The sequence below is a fragment of the Eretmochelys imbricata genome, chromosome 21, assembly GCF_965152235.1.
Source record: "Eretmochelys imbricata isolate rEreImb1 chromosome 21, rEreImb1.hap1, whole genome shotgun sequence".
Lineage (NCBI taxonomy): Eukaryota > Metazoa > Chordata > Testudines > Cheloniidae > Eretmochelys > Eretmochelys imbricata.
The window spans coordinates 5,966,946-5,988,409 of NC_135592.1; the positions used below are offsets into that span (position 1 = coordinate 5,966,946).

At 45.9% G+C, this 21,464-nt stretch overlaps 1 protein-coding gene across 2 annotated transcripts in view; it reads right to left on the reverse strand.

Annotated features, from left to right (window-relative positions):
• The window catches only part of RASSF5 (Ras association domain family member 5), a 66,326-nt gene extending 46,105 nt beyond the window's left edge, over window positions 1-20,221 (reverse strand). The window contains exon 1 of one of the 2 annotated variants that reach the window (XM_077839080.1): window positions 20,206-20,221. Coding sequence is in view for 1 of the 2 variants with exons in the window: in XM_077839079.1 (XP_077695205.1) it covers window positions 3,792-3,893 (102 nt within the window). In the remaining variant the exon portion in view is untranslated. Of the gene's footprint in view, window positions 1-3,791; window positions 4,283-20,205 lie in introns of those variants that run through there. The other variant, XM_077839079.1, reaches the window with a different exon arrangement.
• Between the last annotated feature and the right edge of the window lie 1,243 nt (window positions 20,222-21,464).

The window sequence follows — 21,464 nt, forward strand, 5'->3', positions numbered from 1 at the left end:
ATTTCAAGCTAGCATGCATGTTAGGTGATGTGTCAGTGCTACACTCATACGCAGGGGCATTGCTTTCTCCTGGTTAACCGTTTAAAGAGCCGGCTGGAACAGGCTGATTGAACCAGCTCAAACCGATCAGCTGGATGGGACTGAAACCGAACATGGAAAAGCATGTGCAGGGAAATGGCAGCGCTATCTGAGATTTGACAAGATGGTTCTCGCTGGAGCCCCATCAGTGCGGGGGAGCCAGTCCAGTTAGGAATCCTGTGGTGCTCAGGAGAGGGTTCTCACTCTCATTTGGGCATCCTTCCTGAGTACCTAGAGTGGGACAGGCTGGGCTGAAGTGTGCCCAGCAGATTAATTAAATCTTGGATTCAGGACATGTTGACTGCTCACAGCTGCAGGCAGACGATGTGCTATGTGGCTGAAAACACAAAAAACTGTTGCCATATAGAGGTGTTTTACAGACTGCTGTTCTGGAAACGTTCCACATTTAACTTTTCAAAATGGTTCCCGAAGGGGAGACAAGCAGAAGGGGTGAGGAAGGGGGAATTACCCTAATTTGATGCTATACCTGCCCAGTTCTGAGGGATTTCAGATAGCCAAATAAAGATATGCTTTGGCCCAGCCCCACTCTCACTGCTTGGTATTAGAGCAATCACGCTGTAGCAGGCTTCATTTCATAACCCTGGCATCTCATAATTAAAAGAAGAGCCTCTCTGGAGCCTAAATGTTTTTGGTTCTGGAACACCGATAAAGTCCTGCTTCACCTAGTGACCAACAATGACCAAAAGAGGGGCCTGGCCCTGGAGACTAACAAACAAAGCCACAGAGGTTCCAGTTTGACGGAGGAGACAGAATCCCATTGTTAAATTGCTTTTCTCAGACTACACAGAACTGGGAGAGTGAATGAGAAGAGTAGATAAATGGATCAAATCCTAAAGTCTTAGGAAAACTCCCAGTGGCTTCCGTGGGTGATTTGATTGAGTACAGACAGACTGGGGGCCTCCAAAAGACCAGTAGCAAAAATAAGACAGTCAAGTTAAACCAACTCCTCAAATATCTGCCTGGCCTGGCCTGGCAGGAGTGTGCACAGTCGTTCCCACCTGCTGGGGTGATACTGCTGCTGTCCCAGCATTCTGCAAATCGATGCCTGGACTGGTGTCAAGGCTGAATAATGACTGCACCTGTTTCCCTCTGTAATCTCCAAGGATGCTTGGGCAAAGCATTCCACCCACACCAACCGGCCTGTGCCTATCCAACAGCTTGTGTGTCATCTGGATCCAGGATGAATTTAGTTTCAATGATTCACATTTACATCAGAGATGGGAGGGGACAAAAACCCATTAGGTTCACGCTACTACATAACTGCCAGTGCAGGATTGTTCCTTACAGTCTGTTCTCTGTTCCTTTCTTCCATCTCTCACTCTCTCCACCCACCCACACTTCTGAGGCAATGGGAAGCTCCTCTGGTGATCAGGTTCTTACAAATACCAATGACCCATTTTTTCTCCTGCTGATAATAGCTCATCTTAATGAATTAGCCTCTTGCAGTTTGTATGGCAAATTCCACCTTCTCTGTATGTGTGTGTGTGTGTGTGTATATATCTTCTTACTATATGTTTCATTTTATGCATCTGATGAAGTGAGCTGTAGCCCACGAAAGCTTATGCTCTAATAAATTTGTTAGTCTCTAAGATGCCATAAGTACTCCTGGTTTTTTTTGCGGATACAGACTAACACGGCTGCTTCTCTGAAACCTAATTACCCATTGGAAATCTTTCATTTTTTGGCCATATTAGGCCTCTAAGTTTATTCCTAGCTACTTTTTGCCATTATTCGGTGACTTGTTCCTTCAGAACTCCAGGAGCCGGCTCCAGCCTTAGAAGGTCTAAGAATTCTCTGCAGTACGTGTATAATTTCCATTAATCACACCTTCAAAATAAGAAAGCCAAAAGCAATAGCACACTTTGAATAGCCGCTACCATCCTAATATGATCAAGAGCCTTAAACTATTTCTCCCCCATGAAAAGAACAACCAGCTGCTTGGTGACTTGCATCTACTGTACTATTGTAAAGCCAGACAATATGATACAATATGGTTTGCTTGGGCCGCTATGCTGTTTTAAACAAGAAACATTTCCTTCCCACAGTACAAAAAACCTGTAATACCAGATCACTTGACATGAACTTGTTTTAACTTTCACCGTGTTTCACTGTTAAGAAGAGAGCAATGGAGGGGAGAAACCAGTGCACTTAACATCCATTAGAATGGAGCCCAGATATCACAGTGATGGGCACATATTATGGCAGGATAAAGCAGTGAATGAAAGAGCAAGCTTATTTAAAAAGTAGCATTTCAATATCCTTCCACAGAAGAAAGAATTAAATAGGAACTGAATGCACACAGGGATTTTTATATATATCTATATATAAAATTATACAAAGATATTTAGGTCTTCTACACAAATGGATAATCAAATGACATTTTCTTAAAAAAAATGTTTGTTAGCTGTCAGCTCCCAACACAGATTACTAATGGGGGATGTCCCATGTTAAAACCCAAGGGAGTATTTCTAAAAAAGTTTCAGATGAGTAAAATGATATCCTAAAAAACACCGGATAATAAAGGGACTGTCGCACAAACCAATTCACTCAACTGGATGATGCCTGTAAAAAAAAAATAAACACTTTCAGATTAACTCAGAGCTGACTTTTTTTTTTTTGGGGGGGGGGGGGGGGGGAGGGACCACAGAGAAAGACTAGACCAAAAGCACCTGCTGAGGATTATAACGTTGCAGTTTCAGACATGCAAATATGGCAGCACCCTACAGTGGAATTTCACTACTGATCATTTAAAATCATTTTTTCTTAAGTGAAAAAGAAGAACTGCTACAGTGACATGGTGCTTTCCTCTCTCAGGCCAACAGCACCGCCAAGATCAAACTTTTTGCTGCAGTGGAGGAAAATGGTGACCCAGTGCACACTTCCTACCTAACGTGTGATCTGTGAACATTTTAGGGTTCTTTTTCCTGTGTAAAACCTCTACTTCTGTAACAGCTTTTTCCTCTGTTCTCCTTTTTACACCCTGGGCTGGTTGGTGATTACAGATTCTCGAAGGGTTGATTATAATATGTGTACATTAATATAAGCAATTCTATGTCCTGTCAGTGTTACTAGCCGATAATAGTTTTGAAGGCAGGATAAAATTGTAAACACACTCAAACATTCTCTTTTTAAACATACACCAGGGATTAACTTTGTCCATTTAAGTAATTCCAATGAGGTCAACAGAATTAGACCTGAGATGAATTTAGCCCATTCACTGTAGAAAACCTGCTGTCACCATAACATGCCTCTCAGAATCAAAATGATCTGCAATGTTGTGGGTTACATGTAACAGCACAGGCATTCTCAGCCTGAGGGCTCTGATGCCTTGGGGGGCAAAGGGTTTCAAGCCAGATCTTGGATGACTGGGAAGGGGATCTTTTGGAGGGTGCAGGGCGGGGGTGCATATCCTGCCATGGAAAAGGGAGTGGCAGAATAGATGAAGGTGAGAACCACTGCAACAGAGCAAAGACCTCCCATCTACTTTACCAGAGAGTGAGAGACGTAAGTAAATGCCCCCCTCATTCTGAGAGCAGACTGTGACCCTGACTATGATCTCACTCTCAACCTGGCACCTGCAGACACACATGCATGCACACAGAGACCTTTTTTTTTTTTTTTTTGCACCTTGCTCAGGAGAATGCTCCACCCTACATCCAGCATGGCCCCTTAGAGAGTTTTAAAGCTGTTACCTTGGCAGGGGCTTTGCTCTGTGCACTCCTGAAGAAGGTGGTCTTGGCTGTGAAAAAACAATCCTCGAGCTCTTCATCCAGACTACAGTACCCGCTGCTCATGCTGCGCTCCAAAGGTCATCTACCAACAGTGGATTTGAGACCCTCAGAACATTTGGGGCTCACCAAGGAGCTGGAGGGGCAGGTAACCATCTGATTCCTGTTCACTGCAGCAGCAGTGGCATTTCCCAATCCAGTTCCTGTACATTCAGCAGCAGACACGATTTCACATCCTCGGCTTCACTTGTCCTTATCTGCAATAGCTCCTTCTGCTTGTTATCCAGCATTTAACTCAGTGATTTCTCTGTTAAAACAGCCCTGCTGGGTTACCCTTCCCTTTCCTCACCCAACCAACTCCCTTAGCGAGGGCTGTTGGAGAATACTGAGGGATCAGACCTGAGTGAGTTTCTTCTCTTCACTCTCAGACTCACTCACCATCTGTGGTTTAATCTCCTGCCTGCAAGCCTAGTGGAGCTGGCTGTAAGAACACATCACCTCCCTCCCCCCACCCCCCTTTCCTGCCTGCTTTCAGTTCACACACAGAGGAGCCCAGCCACTTCCTCTTGCAAGCTTTCGCACCCAGTTTTTGCACTGGGCTCAATTTCTCAGTGTCTCCAGGGTAGAACCTCAGTGGGTGTAAATCCACGTCGTCTGTGAAGCGGTGCTGATTTATACCGCTAGCTGAGGATCTGGGCTTCTCTCTCAGGTGTCCTGCAATACCTTTCATAAAGGTGGGGATTGTGATCAGAGTAATCCTGCAGCCATTTAAAAGTATATAGCTATAGAAAGCCGGCTTACGGCGCTCTGCCAGGTAGATATCCTTGTGTGGCTTAACTCATTTACAGCTGTCCTGGAATTAAAGCTCTAAGAACAAGCTGAGCTGAGTTTTAGCTTTGCTCAGCTGCTATTTAAATATTTTGCACCAAGGGAATCCAAAGAGAGGGGATACCAGAAGCTCAGTACATCATGAAGCACAATGAGACCCCAGCCCTTAGTTTATGTGCTACCCCAGATTGAGTAACAGACACCACGGTGGTGGGTGCATGACAGACAGATTGCCTACTGACATTTTAATGCACGGCTCAGTATGTGCCTCTGCGTTCTGCAGATAATTTTAGAACAGCTAGGATGACTTCAGCTGACCAAAAAAAAAAAATGAGGCCGTTTTTATTATAACCTTAGAAAGCACCACTCAGCTTGCCAGGTTAGACCTTTCAGTGTGTCAGTTACTGTCACGTTACAGGCAATAGATTCCCAAATCTGTTAAAATGGTTCTTTAGCGTTGATAAAGCCTTGTAGCAACCGCATCACTCCCCCTCTGCCCACCTTTCAATCCCCCTACCTTTGTGCAATTCACAGAACCACAGAAATTAGAAATGGAATAAACCTATGAAACCGACTCTATCCCCCCCCTCCTTCCTTCATCTGTCCATTGCAGGGTTGCTGGTGTCAGGGTCATGTCTCGTACTTTGAATTCTAGTTTTAAAACATCTCCCCACCTTTCTCAGAGGTGAAGAATCTGAATATTTAGAGGGAGAGTTGCACAAGTAAGTTTTATATCCATAAACTTCCACCAGACTAAGGCTTGATGCCTTGAGGGGCTGATCGTTTGAGTCAATGGGAGTTGAGCGTGCTCAGCATTTCATCGTATTGGGCCCTTAAGTATTCTGCAACATTGGGTTGCAGGTTACATTTTGACCCATCTGGAAAATAGAAAAGCCTGAACGACAAGCTTTGCAGGGCTAGTGAAAAACCCAAAGTCAGTTTGAGATTAAGAAGTTTCTTAACAGTAAAATACTAGCGGTCAATGTAGGACTCCGGTTTTTAGAAGAGGAAACTTTCCCCATGTTTTACAATTTTTCAGAGCTTAATTTATATTTATTAAACAGGAGAGGGGTGGGTGGGAGGATAGAGAAGACGAGTAGGGAAAAATCTCTTCCTTTTTTTGTATCTGCTCTCTAGCTATAACTATTTAAATTCTTCCCAGTCTGGGAATTTATTTTTCTTCTCTTCCTCTGTATAACTTCTGTGGTTTGCACTATTTCATCCTCAACAAGGGCCCAATCCAACTTCCACTGAAGTTTATTGCAGTTGGATTAGACCCTAACTAATGTAGGTGAGCTGTACGTGCATCTGACACCAATGTGCTCATTTTAAAGTCAGGTAATTATTTATTTCTCTCTCTCTCTCTCTCTCTCTCACACACACACACACGGAATATCCAGCCATCTCCTTTTCAGGATTTAATTCTGACAGACACAGTGTTACTGGAATTTAGCAACAAAAAAGGGGCGCTGGAAGTTGAGACTCCTAGTTTTTAATTCCAACTTCCCTGCTGGTTTGCTCTGTGACCGTGAGCAAGCCATTTCATCTCTCAGCATCAGGAAAATGGCGTAATACTGTCTGCTTCACTGAGCTATAAGGCTTCACTGTGGATTAATAGGCTTTGAGATCCTCAGATGAGCATAAGTGCAGCAATTATTCTAACATTAAAATACATTCAGTTACAGCAAAGTGCAAAGAATTCACTGTGTATTAAACTTCCTCCCCCTGTGATAATTTACAGAAGGTGTTTTATGAGCTTACGTTATTTATATGGCACCTGTTGCCATGGCACCTGAGCGAGTCACATTCAATTTCAAATCAACAAATATGAGTCACTCTCCAAGTGGGCAACTTCGTGAGACTACTGAGAACCAAAACGCCAAGGGTAAGCAGGTTAGCTCTGCAATATGCCCAAAGACCACTGGACACTGGCAGGGACCACCAGAAGGAGCAAGTTCTACACGTTTGGATGATTGGTTGAGAATGCCCCAACACCTGGCCCAGGACAGTTTGATTCTAGCAGCTGACAGCAAGAGCCTCCCACTGTGACGGGATGGAGCAAGCTCTATGTCTAAAAGCACAAGCTGGGAATGCTTTCCAGATGACAGCTCTCCATGTTCATATGAACGGTAGCTCTGCGTATGGAATTCTCTGAGCTGCCAAGCGCAGATGAAACATGCGTTATGGGCACGGAGGTGTTGTGCGGTTCTGACACAAAGCAACATTATAAATCGCTTGGGGGCAGCAAAGACAACACATCAGATATGCAGCTCCACTCCTCTCTGCTCATGCAGAGTGCATGTCTACTGGGGAGAATTCTGCTCAGCCAGCTTCTCAGAGAAAATTCCCTCCTCGAGGCATTTTCTTTAAGAGGCCAGGAATCGAAACACTTGGCATTCCAAGGTTTATTTCTCCACTGGAGGAGCCGATTCTAAATTGCAGGGTAGAGCACATAAATGAAGCAATGCGCTTTAGAACATCATCAAATTAAGAGCTACATGCTACCCTCTGACGGATGAAATGGATCCCTGTGCAGAGACAGCCATCACCACAAGGCCTGGGCACCACTTAAGCCCTATTCTGAGGTCAGAAGAGGGGCTTAAATGGTGCATACATCTTGTTGTGGCCCCAACACAAGGGTGAATTACTCCCTAGGTGTGGGAAATGATTCCTGAGGCCACTACAAATCATGTGAAGATAGGGCCAAAGTTCGGGCTTCCGAGGGGAGAATAAAAACCAGAACTAGTTAACTATTCAAGTATTTATAATGCAACTTGTAACAATATAGCAGCTGTTTTCTCACCACGTGGAACACTTCTGATTGGGGATAGCTGAGTGAGCTACATTGACTTTATAGGGGTAGGTTTAAAAACAGGCTCTTAAATTGTATATACAAAGATATGCACAGAAAGGATGAGGTGCATACATGAGCCTAAATACATGCCATTGCATGCACAAAACGAGCAGCCACTCTGCTAGCAGTGCTTGGGTCCGCACTTTTTTTGAAAATTCAGCCATATACATTTGGTGGCAAGGATGCCATGCAAGCCTAGAGCAGCAGGAGCTGCTCAACCATTTCAGCTACAAAGACACGAACACTGGACCAGATCCTCAGCTGGGGTAAATGGCTGTAGCTCCACAGAAGTCAAGAACTAGGCAAATGAACACCAGCCGACGTGGCTCACGGTTTTCTTTCCAGATGTCCGTCACCAAAGTTTTGGAGATCAATCCCTCTCTGTAAACTATGTCCTCCCAAATTCTTTCATGGCCGAGCTGAAGTGTCTGCATCACAAAATAGCCCATTCCCCCCCGCCCCCCAAGATTGGCATAACTGTAAGCATCTGCTCAGGAAATCCTTCCATACTTGAACTGCCATAGAGGGGGCAAAAGCAACTCCCAGCTATGGAGAGATCCAAAACCCAAGTCAAGGTTAATGAGATGGTGGTGAAGATATGGTGATTACTGTCTTTGCCGGACGAAATCTGCATTGTCCACCAATAGTGAGCACTGAAAGACAGGTGAATAAGAGAAGGGAAGCCAACTGCGCATGCATTTAATATTAAATATCTGGATTACAGAAGCACCCAGAGGCTATTCAGGATCAGGACTGCCTTTTATCGGGAACTCTGGGTAAGGGACACATCTTTCTATATTTTACTAAGAACTTACAATCTAAAACCTCAATTTTGCAAACACTTACACACATAGATGAGTAGTTCCATTGGAAAAAATCAATGGAGTTTTCCCATTAACTTCAATGGGGCTTTCACCCAGGAATCGACTCATGGGCATAAAAGTTAACACATGCTTAAGTACTTCATTGGCTCAGGGCCCAAAATATGAAGCATTGTTAACATGCAATATTAAGTATTAACTATGTGTTAAGTAAGTGGCTATTCCTTTGATTTCACTAGCTCAGTTACATTTAAACACCACACTTATTGCTTGCCAACTCTGAATCAGTTTTAAGATTCCTGAGTTTGCAACATGGGCTGCCAAAGGATTTTTTCACCCCACACATTAAATAGCTCACGAACAAGTTCCATATCTCTCCCTGGTGCTCTGATATGGTTTCTTCATCATCCTTCCTCCTTCATGATCTTCCACTTCCTTCCAGAAGCCAACACTACATGACCAACAGAAACACATGACTGGAATCTGGTTCAGCTCTACAGGTCAAGATTAAGCAGCAAATATGAGCTTGCAATTCAGATACAGCTCTTATCCTTTCCCATCTTTTGTTGACAGTGGATTATTTTTTAAACTTTGCTTTTCCCCATTAATTAGGTAACACACTGGAGATTCACAGATACAGATGCATTCCTGAAAATGCAAGTAAGATCTATGTTTATTGCTAAGGTTTCCTCCTCCCCCAAAGCATCTGAATCAAATAACTAATCCATTTTACTATTGTTTTGTTTCTGACACGACTTGGGGCATGGAGAGAACATGAGCTAACGTTCCGGCCAACAAGTCCTGATGGAATATGGTACAAACAACGGATTTGCTATCTCCAGCAGGTGATTGATATCAAAGAACATCTCCCTCCTTCTTGCTAGATTCTCCTCTCTTGGGGAGTCTATGGCTTCAGGTGCAGAATGGATTAGATATTTTCATGGGAACAGTTAAGAAAAAGAAAGGCACAGTTTGCTGGAGCAAACTTTTTAATGAGCAGGTAGAAGATATGAATCCTAATCCCTGAGTGATGATTCTAGCCGGTTTGATAGATTTCCGTGTGTGTGTGTGGGGGGGGGGGGGGGCAGTTCTGCTTCCTTGTCACTGAAAGCTCCTCCCTTTGGGCTGAACTGAGGGAAGGCACCAAGGAAGTGTCAGAATGATGAATTGCTGTGATACACAGACTCTGTGTTTGTTATTAGAGCTATCAATAATGCACTGGCTGTTTTGTCACTCTGAAGATGAAACAAGCCTTTTGATACACATTCTGACTCAGTGGAAACCCTGATACATTTGAAATAGACAGAGTATACATAGAGCGTACTCTCTGCTATTAAAAGCATTCAAGGCTCAGTGGAGAATCTAGTTAGATGCTTATTTTAATGCATAACTTAAAAAGAAAAAGTAAGGAAGAAGAAAGCAAAAATACTTGCTCCCGGTAGGTCATATCTAAATTTAGACCCCCTCCATTTGCTTTTGAGTCCCGAATGATTTCCAGGCTCGAAGACAGCAGAATGAGGGATGCAGCACAAATGCAATGCAGTTTGCATGGAAAGTCTCACTTATTTTGTTTGAAATCAAGATGCAGAGAAGTTAAATGATAAGCGCACAGAGTGAAGTTCACCCCTGCACAGAGGGCTTAACTGTTGCTTAAACCTTGTGCTAGCTCTCTGCACAGAGGAGCAGCGCACCCCAAATGAGTACATGGCAAAGCCGGGATTAGAACCTACATCTCTTGACTCTCAGGCCTGTGTCCCAGAAGCTCCCGTACTTCAGCACTAGGGAGCCTATCCATTTGACTCCGCATCCACTGGTTTGCTTTAGCTGATTTAAAATATCACTGAAAAAATTAATAGAGTTTATGACGGAAGAGTTACAATTTTACATCCAGTCAACGGGTGGGGGGGGGGGAAAGAGGAGGGGGACAACAAGAAGTTTTCAAACATGATTTATTCTTATGGTCTCAAAATATACCCAGCTCATAATTTCCCATGGCTGCCTTCTCTGCTGTACAGTGACAACACAGTTACATATTTTCCTTCTGAATAATTAATACAGTAAATACTTCAGCTAGCCCCAAACCAGGAACCTTCTACGCCACAAAATCCAGATCAGCAGAAAAACTGGATGGCCAGCCAGTTCCTAATGTTTGCTCCTTGCACAGTAAGCACAAATATAATGTCCTTTTAATGAGCACGTTCCCCATTTACAGTTTTGCATGAGTACATGCAAAGGGGCTGAGCAGGCGGGCCGGGTGCCTCAGTCATCTAGCAGGAATGACAAATCACTTCTTAGCTACGTTCGGTGGTTGACAGTGGGTGTGGAGATGTCAGACTGCCCTGGCTGGATTTTTAAATCCCTGGCCATAGTAGATGAACTTGCTATTTGAGTTAATGGGCTTGTGGTTGCTGTAGATAGCTGGCAGAGCAGCAGCTGATCATTACGGGTTTATCAATCACCCCCTGCACACAAAGACAGCTCCCCCTACACAGATGAATCCACTAAATCAGGGTGGGCAAACTTTTTGGCCTGAGGGCCACATTGGGATTGCGCAACTGTATGGAGGGCCGGGTAGGGAAGGCTGTGCCTCCCCGAACAGCCTGGCCTCCGTCCCCTATCCAGCCCCTCCCACTTCCCACCCCCCTCAGGACCCCCGACCCATCCAACCCCCCCTGCTCCTTGACCCGACCGTCCCCTCCCAGGACCCTCCGCCCCTAACTGCCCCCCGGGGACCCCACCCCCTATCCAACTGCCCCCGCCCACTTACCATACCGGAGCCAGCCACGCCATCGCGCTGCCCGACATGAGCAGTGGGCCAGAGCGCTGCCCCCATGGCGGTGTGGCTGCGGGGGAGGGGAGACAGCAGAGGAGGGGCCAGGGGCTAGCATCCCAGGCCGGGAGCTCAGGAGCCAGGCAGGACTGTCCCGCAGGCCGGATGTGGCCCACGGGCCATAGTTTGCCCACCTCTGCACTAAACAAAGGTCTTGAAGGAGCCCAATCTGTTCTACTGAGGGGAACATAAATTCATGTTTGGAATCACAGAATCAGGGAAATGTAGGACTGGAAGGGACCTTGGGAGATCATCTAGTTCAGCCCCTGCACTCAAGGCAGGACTATGTAATAACCAGACCATTCCTGACAGGTGTTTGTCTAACCTGTTTTAAAAACCTCCAATAATGGAGATTCCACAGCCTCCCTAGTACTTATTCCAGTGCTTAACCACCCTGACAGGAAGTTTTTCCTAATGTCCAGCCTAAACCGCCCTGGCTGCAATTTAAGCCCATTGCTTCTTGTCCTATCCTCGGAGGTTAAAGAGAACAATTTTTCAACCTCCTCCTTGTAAGAATTTTCTCTGCACTTAAATTGCACAGCCGTCTCTTCTCCAGACTAAACAAGCCCAATTTTTTGGAAGGGTTAAGGATATCGTAAAAAAAAATTAATTACACAGCAGGTAGAGATGCCAATGAACCTATACCTCCAGTCAGTACAGGACTGGTAGTGTGCAGTATATCCAGCAAGGCTCTATCTAGTCCTGTTTTAAACACTGCAAGCAATAAAGATTCTGGGACTTCCCTTGGGAAACTATTCTCCAGTAGAATACTCTCCACCAACAGGAAGTTTTCCCTGATACACCACCTTAACTTTAATCTACCTCTAAACACACACACAGTTCAAAAAAACCCTTTACTCCAAGCAGAGGTTTGACCCCCCCACAAAAGGGCGAAGTACCAGAGACGCCATGAAGTCCACTAAGGATTTCACTATTGCTATTGATTTTACACAGAAGGCACCCAGATACTACCCAGATGGGCAGCAGTATCAAACTCTAAGACAGATAATTTTCTTGTTCTTAAATTTCATCCTGGTAATGGCAGTCATACTCCCTTAAACCACCCCAACAAATTACTGCCCCCCTTGGAGCTTGCACCCTGCAGGATTACCCGCAGCTGCTCATCACGTTTGTTCTCCAAGAGTCATCGTTTGGCCAAATGAAGCATATTCAGATCTTTTAACCTTTCATCATAAATCACTTTCTCCTGCTGCTTCACTATTTCTATTGCTCTTCTCTGATTCCCTCTCAATTCATATACTTCCTTGTATTCACAGTTGCTAGAACTAGGGGGCAGGGGGGCACTGAAGCTTGAAGTCATTTCCATCATATAAAGGTTTTACTGTTTGGTTCAATGGCTCTCCGCACCCCACTATACAAACTGTCCCAGCACCCCTGCTTGTACTATCCACTAAAAACAACAATCGCCAACCAACCCGTGTTTCTTGGAGATACAGTAAGTGGAAAGTGGAGCAAATGAAAACTGGAAAACAGAGCAGTTTGTGCCTAAAACATTGGAAAATTGTTCAAGAACAGGTGGAAAATAAGAGCCAAGGCGCACAACCAAGGTTTGCACGATATGAAGAGAGTGGCTGCATTCACATTCATTACTACAAATGAATTAAACCCCTATTACTCCTGAGATTTCTATTAAGTTCAGATTGAATGTGTATCATCTTGCTTGCATGCAGGCCTGGCAGAATTTGATTTGATTTTTTTTTTAATATATAATTTCAAAGGATATCAATGCTTATTTTAAGCATTTTTTCTATTTTTTAATCTCTAAATTTTCACAGTTGCACAAAAGTATAAATTTTTAAGCTTTTTTATTTTTATTGATTTAAATTTTCACAGTTGCAGGAAATTGTGGGGTGCGGGGGGGAAGACAATTATTTACCGTAGATGTTGACATTAAAAAAGTTAAAGCTTTATAGTGTTGAAAAATGGTCAACATCACGGTCAAAAATATACAAAGTAAATATCCTTAAATGAAACTAAAATTCTTGAGCTGCGTTTTTCTTACTTTATCTAGCTGTAAATTTCAGTTAATGTCGACAGAAATATCTTTTAGTTTGTTTGTGTGTTTGGTGAAATCAACATTTCCTGATAAAAACCTAATTCTTCCAAGCCTACTTGTATGGTACAGTCCCTCCCCATACCTTTCATCTTCTCTGCCCATTTTAAGATGGCACAGGTGCCCATTGGATATGTGGCTTGTGGCTAGAGCGGTGCACCAAATTCTAGAAGTCTATTATGTGTTATATACTCCTTTCCCTCACTCTGTGTCTGTCTTGGCTATTTAGACTATAAGCTCTTCAGGGAGGGACGGTGCTTCTCTGAAGACAAAGCCTAGTACAGCACCTACCACACTGAAGCCCCATTTTTGGTCAGTCATTAGGCACTAAACATGATAAATATGATTAATAAATAATAAGTGTAAGGAGAATACAGGTATTTGCTAACTTAAATGAGAGCCAGAGGAAAAAGGAGATTTCAACCCTTCATCATTTAAGTGACACGAATATTCCACAAATCGCTCATTTTAAATGATTTCCCCCTCATATTCCTACAAAACTAAAATACTAAAAAGGTCCCAGCTACAGAGGGGGATAAAACGGTTCAAAACATCACAGCTCCATCGTTAGCAATGTTTCACCAAAAGCAATTTTAAGAAGCCAGCATGAGAAATCCCTCCTTTTTTTTTTTTGTGAATGGATTCACTGTTGATCAACCTACAGTCCTTTTTGCAGAATGATAAATCACGGTGCCAGCATTTACAACCCGCCTGCCAAGTTTTATCCTTTTGGGTTTTAAACAGCTCCGTTAAAAACCCAGTAGAAGGGAGGACTCCATAAATCAAGTCTGTCTGTGTAGTCAAGTGCTTCTGCCATGCCTATCACTGCAGCAGCTGGGTGCAGGACCCAACCAAAGCACACACCCCATTAGTGTTAGCATTTGCATAAAGAGCTCACTGTCACAGGATGAAACTCGCCCACTCGAGTAGGGTCTGCAGAAGCCTCCCCAACCCCATTTCTGCACCATGCGGTGGGGGAGCTGCAGAGCAGGTGCATGTGGCAATTGTGCATCAGCTCCATAAAGGTCACCATGGAGAAGGAATCTAGGGACAGCAAGTCAGTCAGTCAGCCAGCCAGCAACAGGTCCAGTGGCCCACAAATCAGTGCATAGTAAGAATACTTGAGAGGGACTAGAAGTCAGGAGGCCTGGCTTCTATTCTTGGCTCTGCCACTGACTCACTGTCTTCCCCTGGGCAAGTCACTCATTCATTGATTTAAGGTCAGCAGGGACCATTGTGATCAACTAGTCTGACCTCCTCATGCTTCAGGGCTTCAGCCGGTCACCCACAGGGGGTAAGGAAGGGTTCCCCCGCCCCACCAATGTATTCTGGGGTTTGGGGTTTTGTGTCACCTTCCTCTGAAGCATCAGAGATGGCCATGGCTGAAAATGGAACATTGGACGGGGTGACCCAGGGTGGCTCTGAGGTGGCACCGAGCATTCTCTATTAAGTGCCTGGCTGGCTGGCTCTTGCTCACTTGCTCAGGGTCTAACCCATCGCCAGGTGCGGGGCTGGGAAGCAATTCTTCTCCAGGTCAAACCTGCAGTGACCTTGGGGTTTTTTACCTTCCTGTGGAGTGTGGGGGGTCACTTGCCAGGATTATCTGTGTGGGTCTGTTTCTATCTGTGTGTTTAACTACGTGAGTGCGTTCTTCACCTTCCTCTGCAGTGTGTGGGTCGCTTATCTGGGTTTCCCTCACTTCCTCAATTCCCAGACGTTGCAGAGGCCTCGGGCATTGGTGCATTTCAGTCACTCCTGAGCTCTGCCTGTGGCACAACTGTCGAGTCTCCTGTGGGCTGTAACTGTGTCTGGGTGCAGGGTGGTGTTGGCCACCGGTGACATAAGGGAGGTCAGACTCGAGGATCTGGTGGTCCCTCTGGCCTTCAACTCTATGACTCCTGCACAGCACACGCAGAGAATTTAACTCAACCATTCCTGCATCGAGCCCAGCTTGTTAAATTCACTTCCCCTCTCTGTGCCTCAGTTTCCCCATATATAATGGGGAAAGTGTAAAGCATGAGCTGCCCTGTGCCCTGTTCATAGGCTAACAGAGTGCCTCCCTCCACAGGCCGGACCAGTTCCCCATATAAAATTGGCTTCGTGCTCTGAGAGGGATGTTAATTTTACTCTGAAGAATGACATATGTTGGATCAGCTCCAATTACACAGCAAGCGAGGGGATTTCACTGAGTATTTGCTATCACCAGGTGAACACAGAGGATGAAATAATCAGTGTAAAATCTCTCTCCCCTTACACTGGGAACAGCTGTGTATTCGAGCTATTTAGCTGCATTTCCTTTGCAACCTGCTGTGCCCTGAAATGCTGTCCATGTACCAAAGTGATCACATTGCACCTTCCTGGCTGCCCGCAGCACTCACAGTGCAAACACATATGTATGCCATTCCAAGCATCACTTACCACCCAGCTCCCCCAGGCGACACTGTTGGGGAAGACACTGGTCCTCCTGCAAAACCAACACTGAGCAGCAGGGCCCCTTCCAGCTGCAGAGAGGTTTGGGGCACATGGCTGTGCTGTGCATGGGGCTCCAAAGTTCCTCTTCTGCTCTGAAAACAGGAATTCCCTCTGCTTCTTCTTAAAAGTTGCTCCTTCCTTTAACCTTCTAGCACCAGTCCCACCCAGCTATACCCACTCCCACCTCTCTGATTCAGTGCTTTAGACGGCAAGTTCCTCAGGGCACAGAACTTGGATGTTCAGAGTGCCAGGCAGACCTTTGGTAGCATGCATATTAAATAATAATAATGGGTACGTTGCAAACATCAGGTCAAAGCAAGTCCTAGGGCAAGGAAGTGCATAAAGGGAAGTCTCATCGGTGCTTACTTCCAAGTTTTGCACTTCCTAACCTTTTACCTGTGGTCGACCAGCGATTACTGCCTGTCTTGTCTATTTAGATTGGGGCAGGGAATGCTCCTTGCTGTTTGCAGTGTACTGGAGTAACAGCGCTGTCTCTCCTTAAAGCGATTTTCCCATCCTTGCACACCAAAATGACCTCTCCTTGGCAATCAAGAACCACTGAAAGCTGGATGGGCCACTGTGCACCCCGACTTCTTGCTGACCTGACACGCAACTGGTCTGTGGTGGATTTTTGCCATCAGCATTGACTGAACCTCTCTTAGGAAATGCCATTGCTGGGCACGGCAGGTGAACTTGGTACCGGGGGTGCCGGGCAAAGTTCTACCTCTTGAGAAGCGTCCTCGTAAGAAAGAGGCAATCGGAGAGGTCTGCTCATAAAAGGAGAGTGCGGGGAACGAGCCCGAAAGCTGGAATGCAGCAGTTTGTTGATAAAAGGATACGGTCTCATTCCACTTTTGCTAGAACACGCAGTTTGACCTGTCCAAACCAAAAAGGACCTGCTGATTTTACCTGTCCGCAGGAGCCAGTTTTTACTTAATTAAGGTACAGCTTAGCTATTTAGATCCCTACTGATATTTGTTGGCTTCTGTCATGGGCTCGAGGCATATTTGTTTTTGCCTGCACTTCAGGATTTACAGGCTATCGCTCTCTCTGGTAATCGGATCAGACTGTTCAGACCATTTTTGGTCACAGTGCTAAAGCAGCGCTGTCAGAACAGGAACATTCATTCCTAGGTGAGCATTCCCGAGGGGAGGAGATGCCACCTTCCAAAGGCTCGGTGACTTTGGATATCTAGGTCAGTACTCAACCACTGCAGCCCAGTGACCAATCTGCCTCCCACTGCAGCCCACGAACTGCAAAAAATAAACCAGCCATGTCATTCAGAGGATCAAGTTCTGGTAGCCTAAAATGGGCACAATCTGCCCCAGTTTATTGCAATATTCATTGCTCATGAACCAGCTCAAATATGGATGAGTAGAACTCTTGGTAAAAGAAGGGTGGCCTTCTGGTTAAGGCACTGGACAGGGACTCAGGAGATCTGGGGTCAATTCCCTGCTCTGCCAGACTCCATGTGTAACTTTGAGGAAGTCACTTCATCTCTCCATGCCTCAGTTCCCCATCTGTGAAAAGGGGATAAGCCTTCCTTTATTCCCACCCTTTGCCTGCTGTGTCTATTCAGACCGTAAAATCTTTGGGGCAGGGACTATCTCTTACTTGATGAATGTACAGCCCCTAGCACAATGGACCACCCTCTCGAAACTCTTCTGCTGCTCAAACTATCATGATTAGAGTCCTACCAAATTCATGGCCTTGAAAAAAGCATCACAGACCGTGAAATCTGGCGAGTGTAGGGGAGGGGCCAGCCTGGGGGCTCTTACCCTGTGTCAGACTCCAGATGCTAGTCCCAGCTGGGCTGCGGGGGGGGACCATAACTTCCTCTTCCCCTGCAGGGCCCACTCCCAGGGCCAGGTCAGACGCATTTCTGGGAACCTCCCCTGGCCGCAGGAAGCTGCGCAGCTGCTCGATGGGAGCCCCGCTCTGGGGACAGCGGCACCGCCAGCAGCAGAGCAGAAGTGTGGCAATACCAAGACCCCCACCGCAACAGCCTTGCAACCCCCCTCCGCCCCCAGCAAAAAAACTCCATTTTGGGGTCAGGACCCCCACAGTTACAACACAGTGAAATTTCAGATTTAAATATCTGAAACTGTGAAATTGACCGAAATGGATGGCAGATTTGGTCGGGCCCTAATCATGATGAATGGAACACTGAGACCCCCTCAACCACAAAACGTCCAGTCCTTCCAACCTCCCAGGGCTGGCAATGCTACTGACACCAGCAGGTCATGGTCCAAATCCCGTTATTTACACGTGGACGGTGCCCGCAGGTCTTTGCTGCCAACCTAACGCCGTTTCTATGGTTAAGCAGAAAAGTCATCCATGACCGGCTTTAAATCACCTCCCTTTGTGGCACAAATACCAGCAGATTAATGATGCGGCACAGAAGGACTAATCTAGGCATCTGAAACTTGGAGAAGAGGAATAGATCCACAGTCATTCGGGACTTCATGACAAAAGAAGGGACTGAGCTCACCATTGTCCTTGTTCTCTAAAACCGACTGCAGCTATAGGAGAATCTCATTTACCCATCACAGTTTGCGACTTCTGACACATAACTGAGCACTTCTGCCCTCTAGTGGATGGAATCAGTGGAGACTGAACGGTTCACTAAATACACTTGGGTAACAGGCAACTCAAAGCAGCAGCTCATCCAGCAGGGCTGACTGCAACATGACCCCCTTCAATAAAGCCTGACAGCTCAGCCCTGCAGGTTTCCTGCTGGTATTTGGTTTGGCGATGGCCGGGATTAGGGAGTGGCCAAGACTTGCCTGATGTGGTGGACATGCAACGACTTTCCAGCAGGCCTTGTACAGGGTGACGTGAATATGCCACAGCCCCATCCCAAGAGCTTTCCTCCTTAGTGACAATGTGCAGGGACTTTTGACCATGTGCACAAAGGATCTGCTGCGGCCAGGAACTTAACAAGAATCTGGCAGGGGAACCACACCAAACAGGAGCACTAGGCTGACATATACCCAACTCAGCCAACAGGTCTTTTATTCCTACGCCTGTGCCTGGCAGGCCAGCATCAAACAGCAATCATAGCATCACAGAAATGTAGAAAGGGCATGGACCTCACCAGGTCCTCTAGTCCACTCCCCTGCACTGAGGCAGGGCTAAGTATTATCCAGAGCCCCCTGACATGTGTTTGTCTAACCTTTGCTCCTTGCTTGCCTTTGCCCAGACACTCACCATGCTTCTGGTGTTGCCCTCCTCTTTACATCTCAGAGCAACGTTAAGGATGGGGAGGGTACAGCACAGCCACAACCATCATGGAGGAGGTGGATGTGTCTCCCTGACACCAACTTCTTACTCTCCTGTTGACATCCATCCTCCAGGCAGCAGGAGCCGAGACAGCCATCTCTTACCTGGGCAAACGTTTCTCTGGGGAAGCCTCGCTGCTGTCACTTGATACTAATATCCTGCATGAAGCCAGTGAAAGACTATGACTGTGAATTTCACTGTGGGATAAACAGACACTGGAACAGCCTTGTAATATTTTGCCTCATTCATTTGGCAGGGGAAGATTTTAGAAACAAAGCGAATAATGCGACTGATGACCCTTTCTATTTCTTTGGATCGTAAGTTCTTACGTAGAGGCTTAACTAAATATCGGAGTATACTCCCTAGGGTGACCAGATAGCAAGTGTAAAAAAATCGGGACGGGGGTGGGGGGTAATAGGTGCCAATATGAGAAAAAGCCCCCAAAATTGGGGTGGTCCCTATAAAATCGAGACTCTGGTCACCCTAGTACTCCCATGCACTTCACTTGAACGGCTCGCATGCTTATAATTAGGCATCTGCTTCAGTACCTTGCTGAGCTGGGGCTGCAATGCACTGTGGCATCCTTCTCCAGGATTGGGCGCAAAAACTTAAGTCCCTGCCCAGTGGCGGTCACTGATGAACCCACCACCCTTTCTGTAAGGGTGAATGGTTGAGATTTTTCAAAGCCGCGCAAGGAACGGACACACACTGGTTTTTGTGCAAGGTTAAGCAGCCGTCGCGATGACTGCATTTTAAGCAGGGCTGGATCATTTTAGGGCTCTTGACCAACATTTGTAGCTGTGCACACACAGAATGGGATAATCAGATTTCATGCTGCAGAGCGCAAGCTGACCCCACGCTCCATCCCGCCCAAGTAACAGCCCTGGACAATCAGACAGCTTCTTCTGGTTACCTGCCTCGTAAGCATGATTTGATTCCCCGCTGGCAAATCCTCCCCAGTAAACTAAGTAGAGAAGCTAAAACCACAAAGGGACAAGAGCTCGGTATCTGAAATCTAAAGGGACAGGAATTTAATTGGGAGGTGCTTAAAAAAAATCTTGAGTCTTGGAGAAATGTCATTAGCACTAAAGAAGAGGAGAATGCCACGCCGTCCTCTCTCTGCAGCTGCTTGCCAGAGAAGCAACACCCCCAACCCGCCATAAAACTCCCATTTCCCTCCCACCAGCCACCCAGCACAGGGACTCCCCAATCCGTACCTGGCTGCAGTTTTGCGTCAGTGTATTTTCTGGCGAGGGTTTGTTCCTGGGCTGTCCTTGTTGGCTGCAGTCCAGCTGAATCAGGCTTCTGCATTCCTGATGGCAGGTATATTTGCAATCTAAGCAGGGGGGGAAAAAAAACAAACAAAACTGAAGGATGCTTTAGAAATAACGAATGGTTTTAAAGGGGAATAAAAAACAGAACAATGAAACAGTGAGAAATAAAAGGCATCAGATTTCTGCTGAAGGTCAAACTCTAAAGTTACAGAACCCAATGTCCAGGATGGCACCATTGCAACTGCAAGTGAAGCACGCCTATATACCCACCCCAAATTGCAGCCACAATTATTATTTCCATTGTGGTAAAGCCTCCAAAACCTACACAGGACTCAGGCCCCATTGTTCTAGGTGATGTGCAAACAAACATTTACTACAATGACACTCATAAATGGCCTGTCAGATGCCTAACTGGTGATTTGCATGCACATTTATTGTGACCAAGCATGCAAATGCATGTGCAAACCAGACAGCTGTACACAGGAAGTACCAATAAAGACTAGTTAATGGCAATTGTTGCAGACTAATGGTTGGAAAACTGGGAGTCAGGACTCCTAGGTCCTATTCTTGACTATACTATTTAGATTATGATACGTTGGCCAAATCATGACCTCACTGAGTTTACCCATATGTGAAATGAGGGTAATAATACACCCCACTCTCATGGGGGTATTGAGGCTTTCACTAGTATTTGCAGAGTACCCTGATATCCTGAGACAAAAGGTATCAGAGAAGCACCAAATAATCACAAATGTTAATGGGCTGAAGTTTACACTTTACCAGTGAACAGAAGCCTGTCAGCATTGGCTTGGCATAGGGGTTATTCAAATGACCTTGGCGACGTAACTGGTTTTCACAGTGCTCCAAGTACGCGTGGCATTCTGCAGACCAGCCCCACCGCCAGGTCCCTGCCTCAAAGAGCTTCCCGTCTCAGTGCCCCACATGGCAGCCGTCAGACCGAAAAACGATCTGCTAACGGAATTCTCAGTCGCGTGTCCCAAGAGCCTCGCCTACATGCAACGCTCAACACTACACAGGCTTTGCTGCCTCAGCACTTGCCTTAAACATTCGTTTGCCATCAGAACGCATAAAGGCAAAAATAATAATGGAGAAAAAAAAACCCTACTCCCATTTACGCTAAGACACTGGCAGAGAGGCAGGTGAGCCCTCGAGATTAGCACTTGGTGACGCACCGTGAGAAA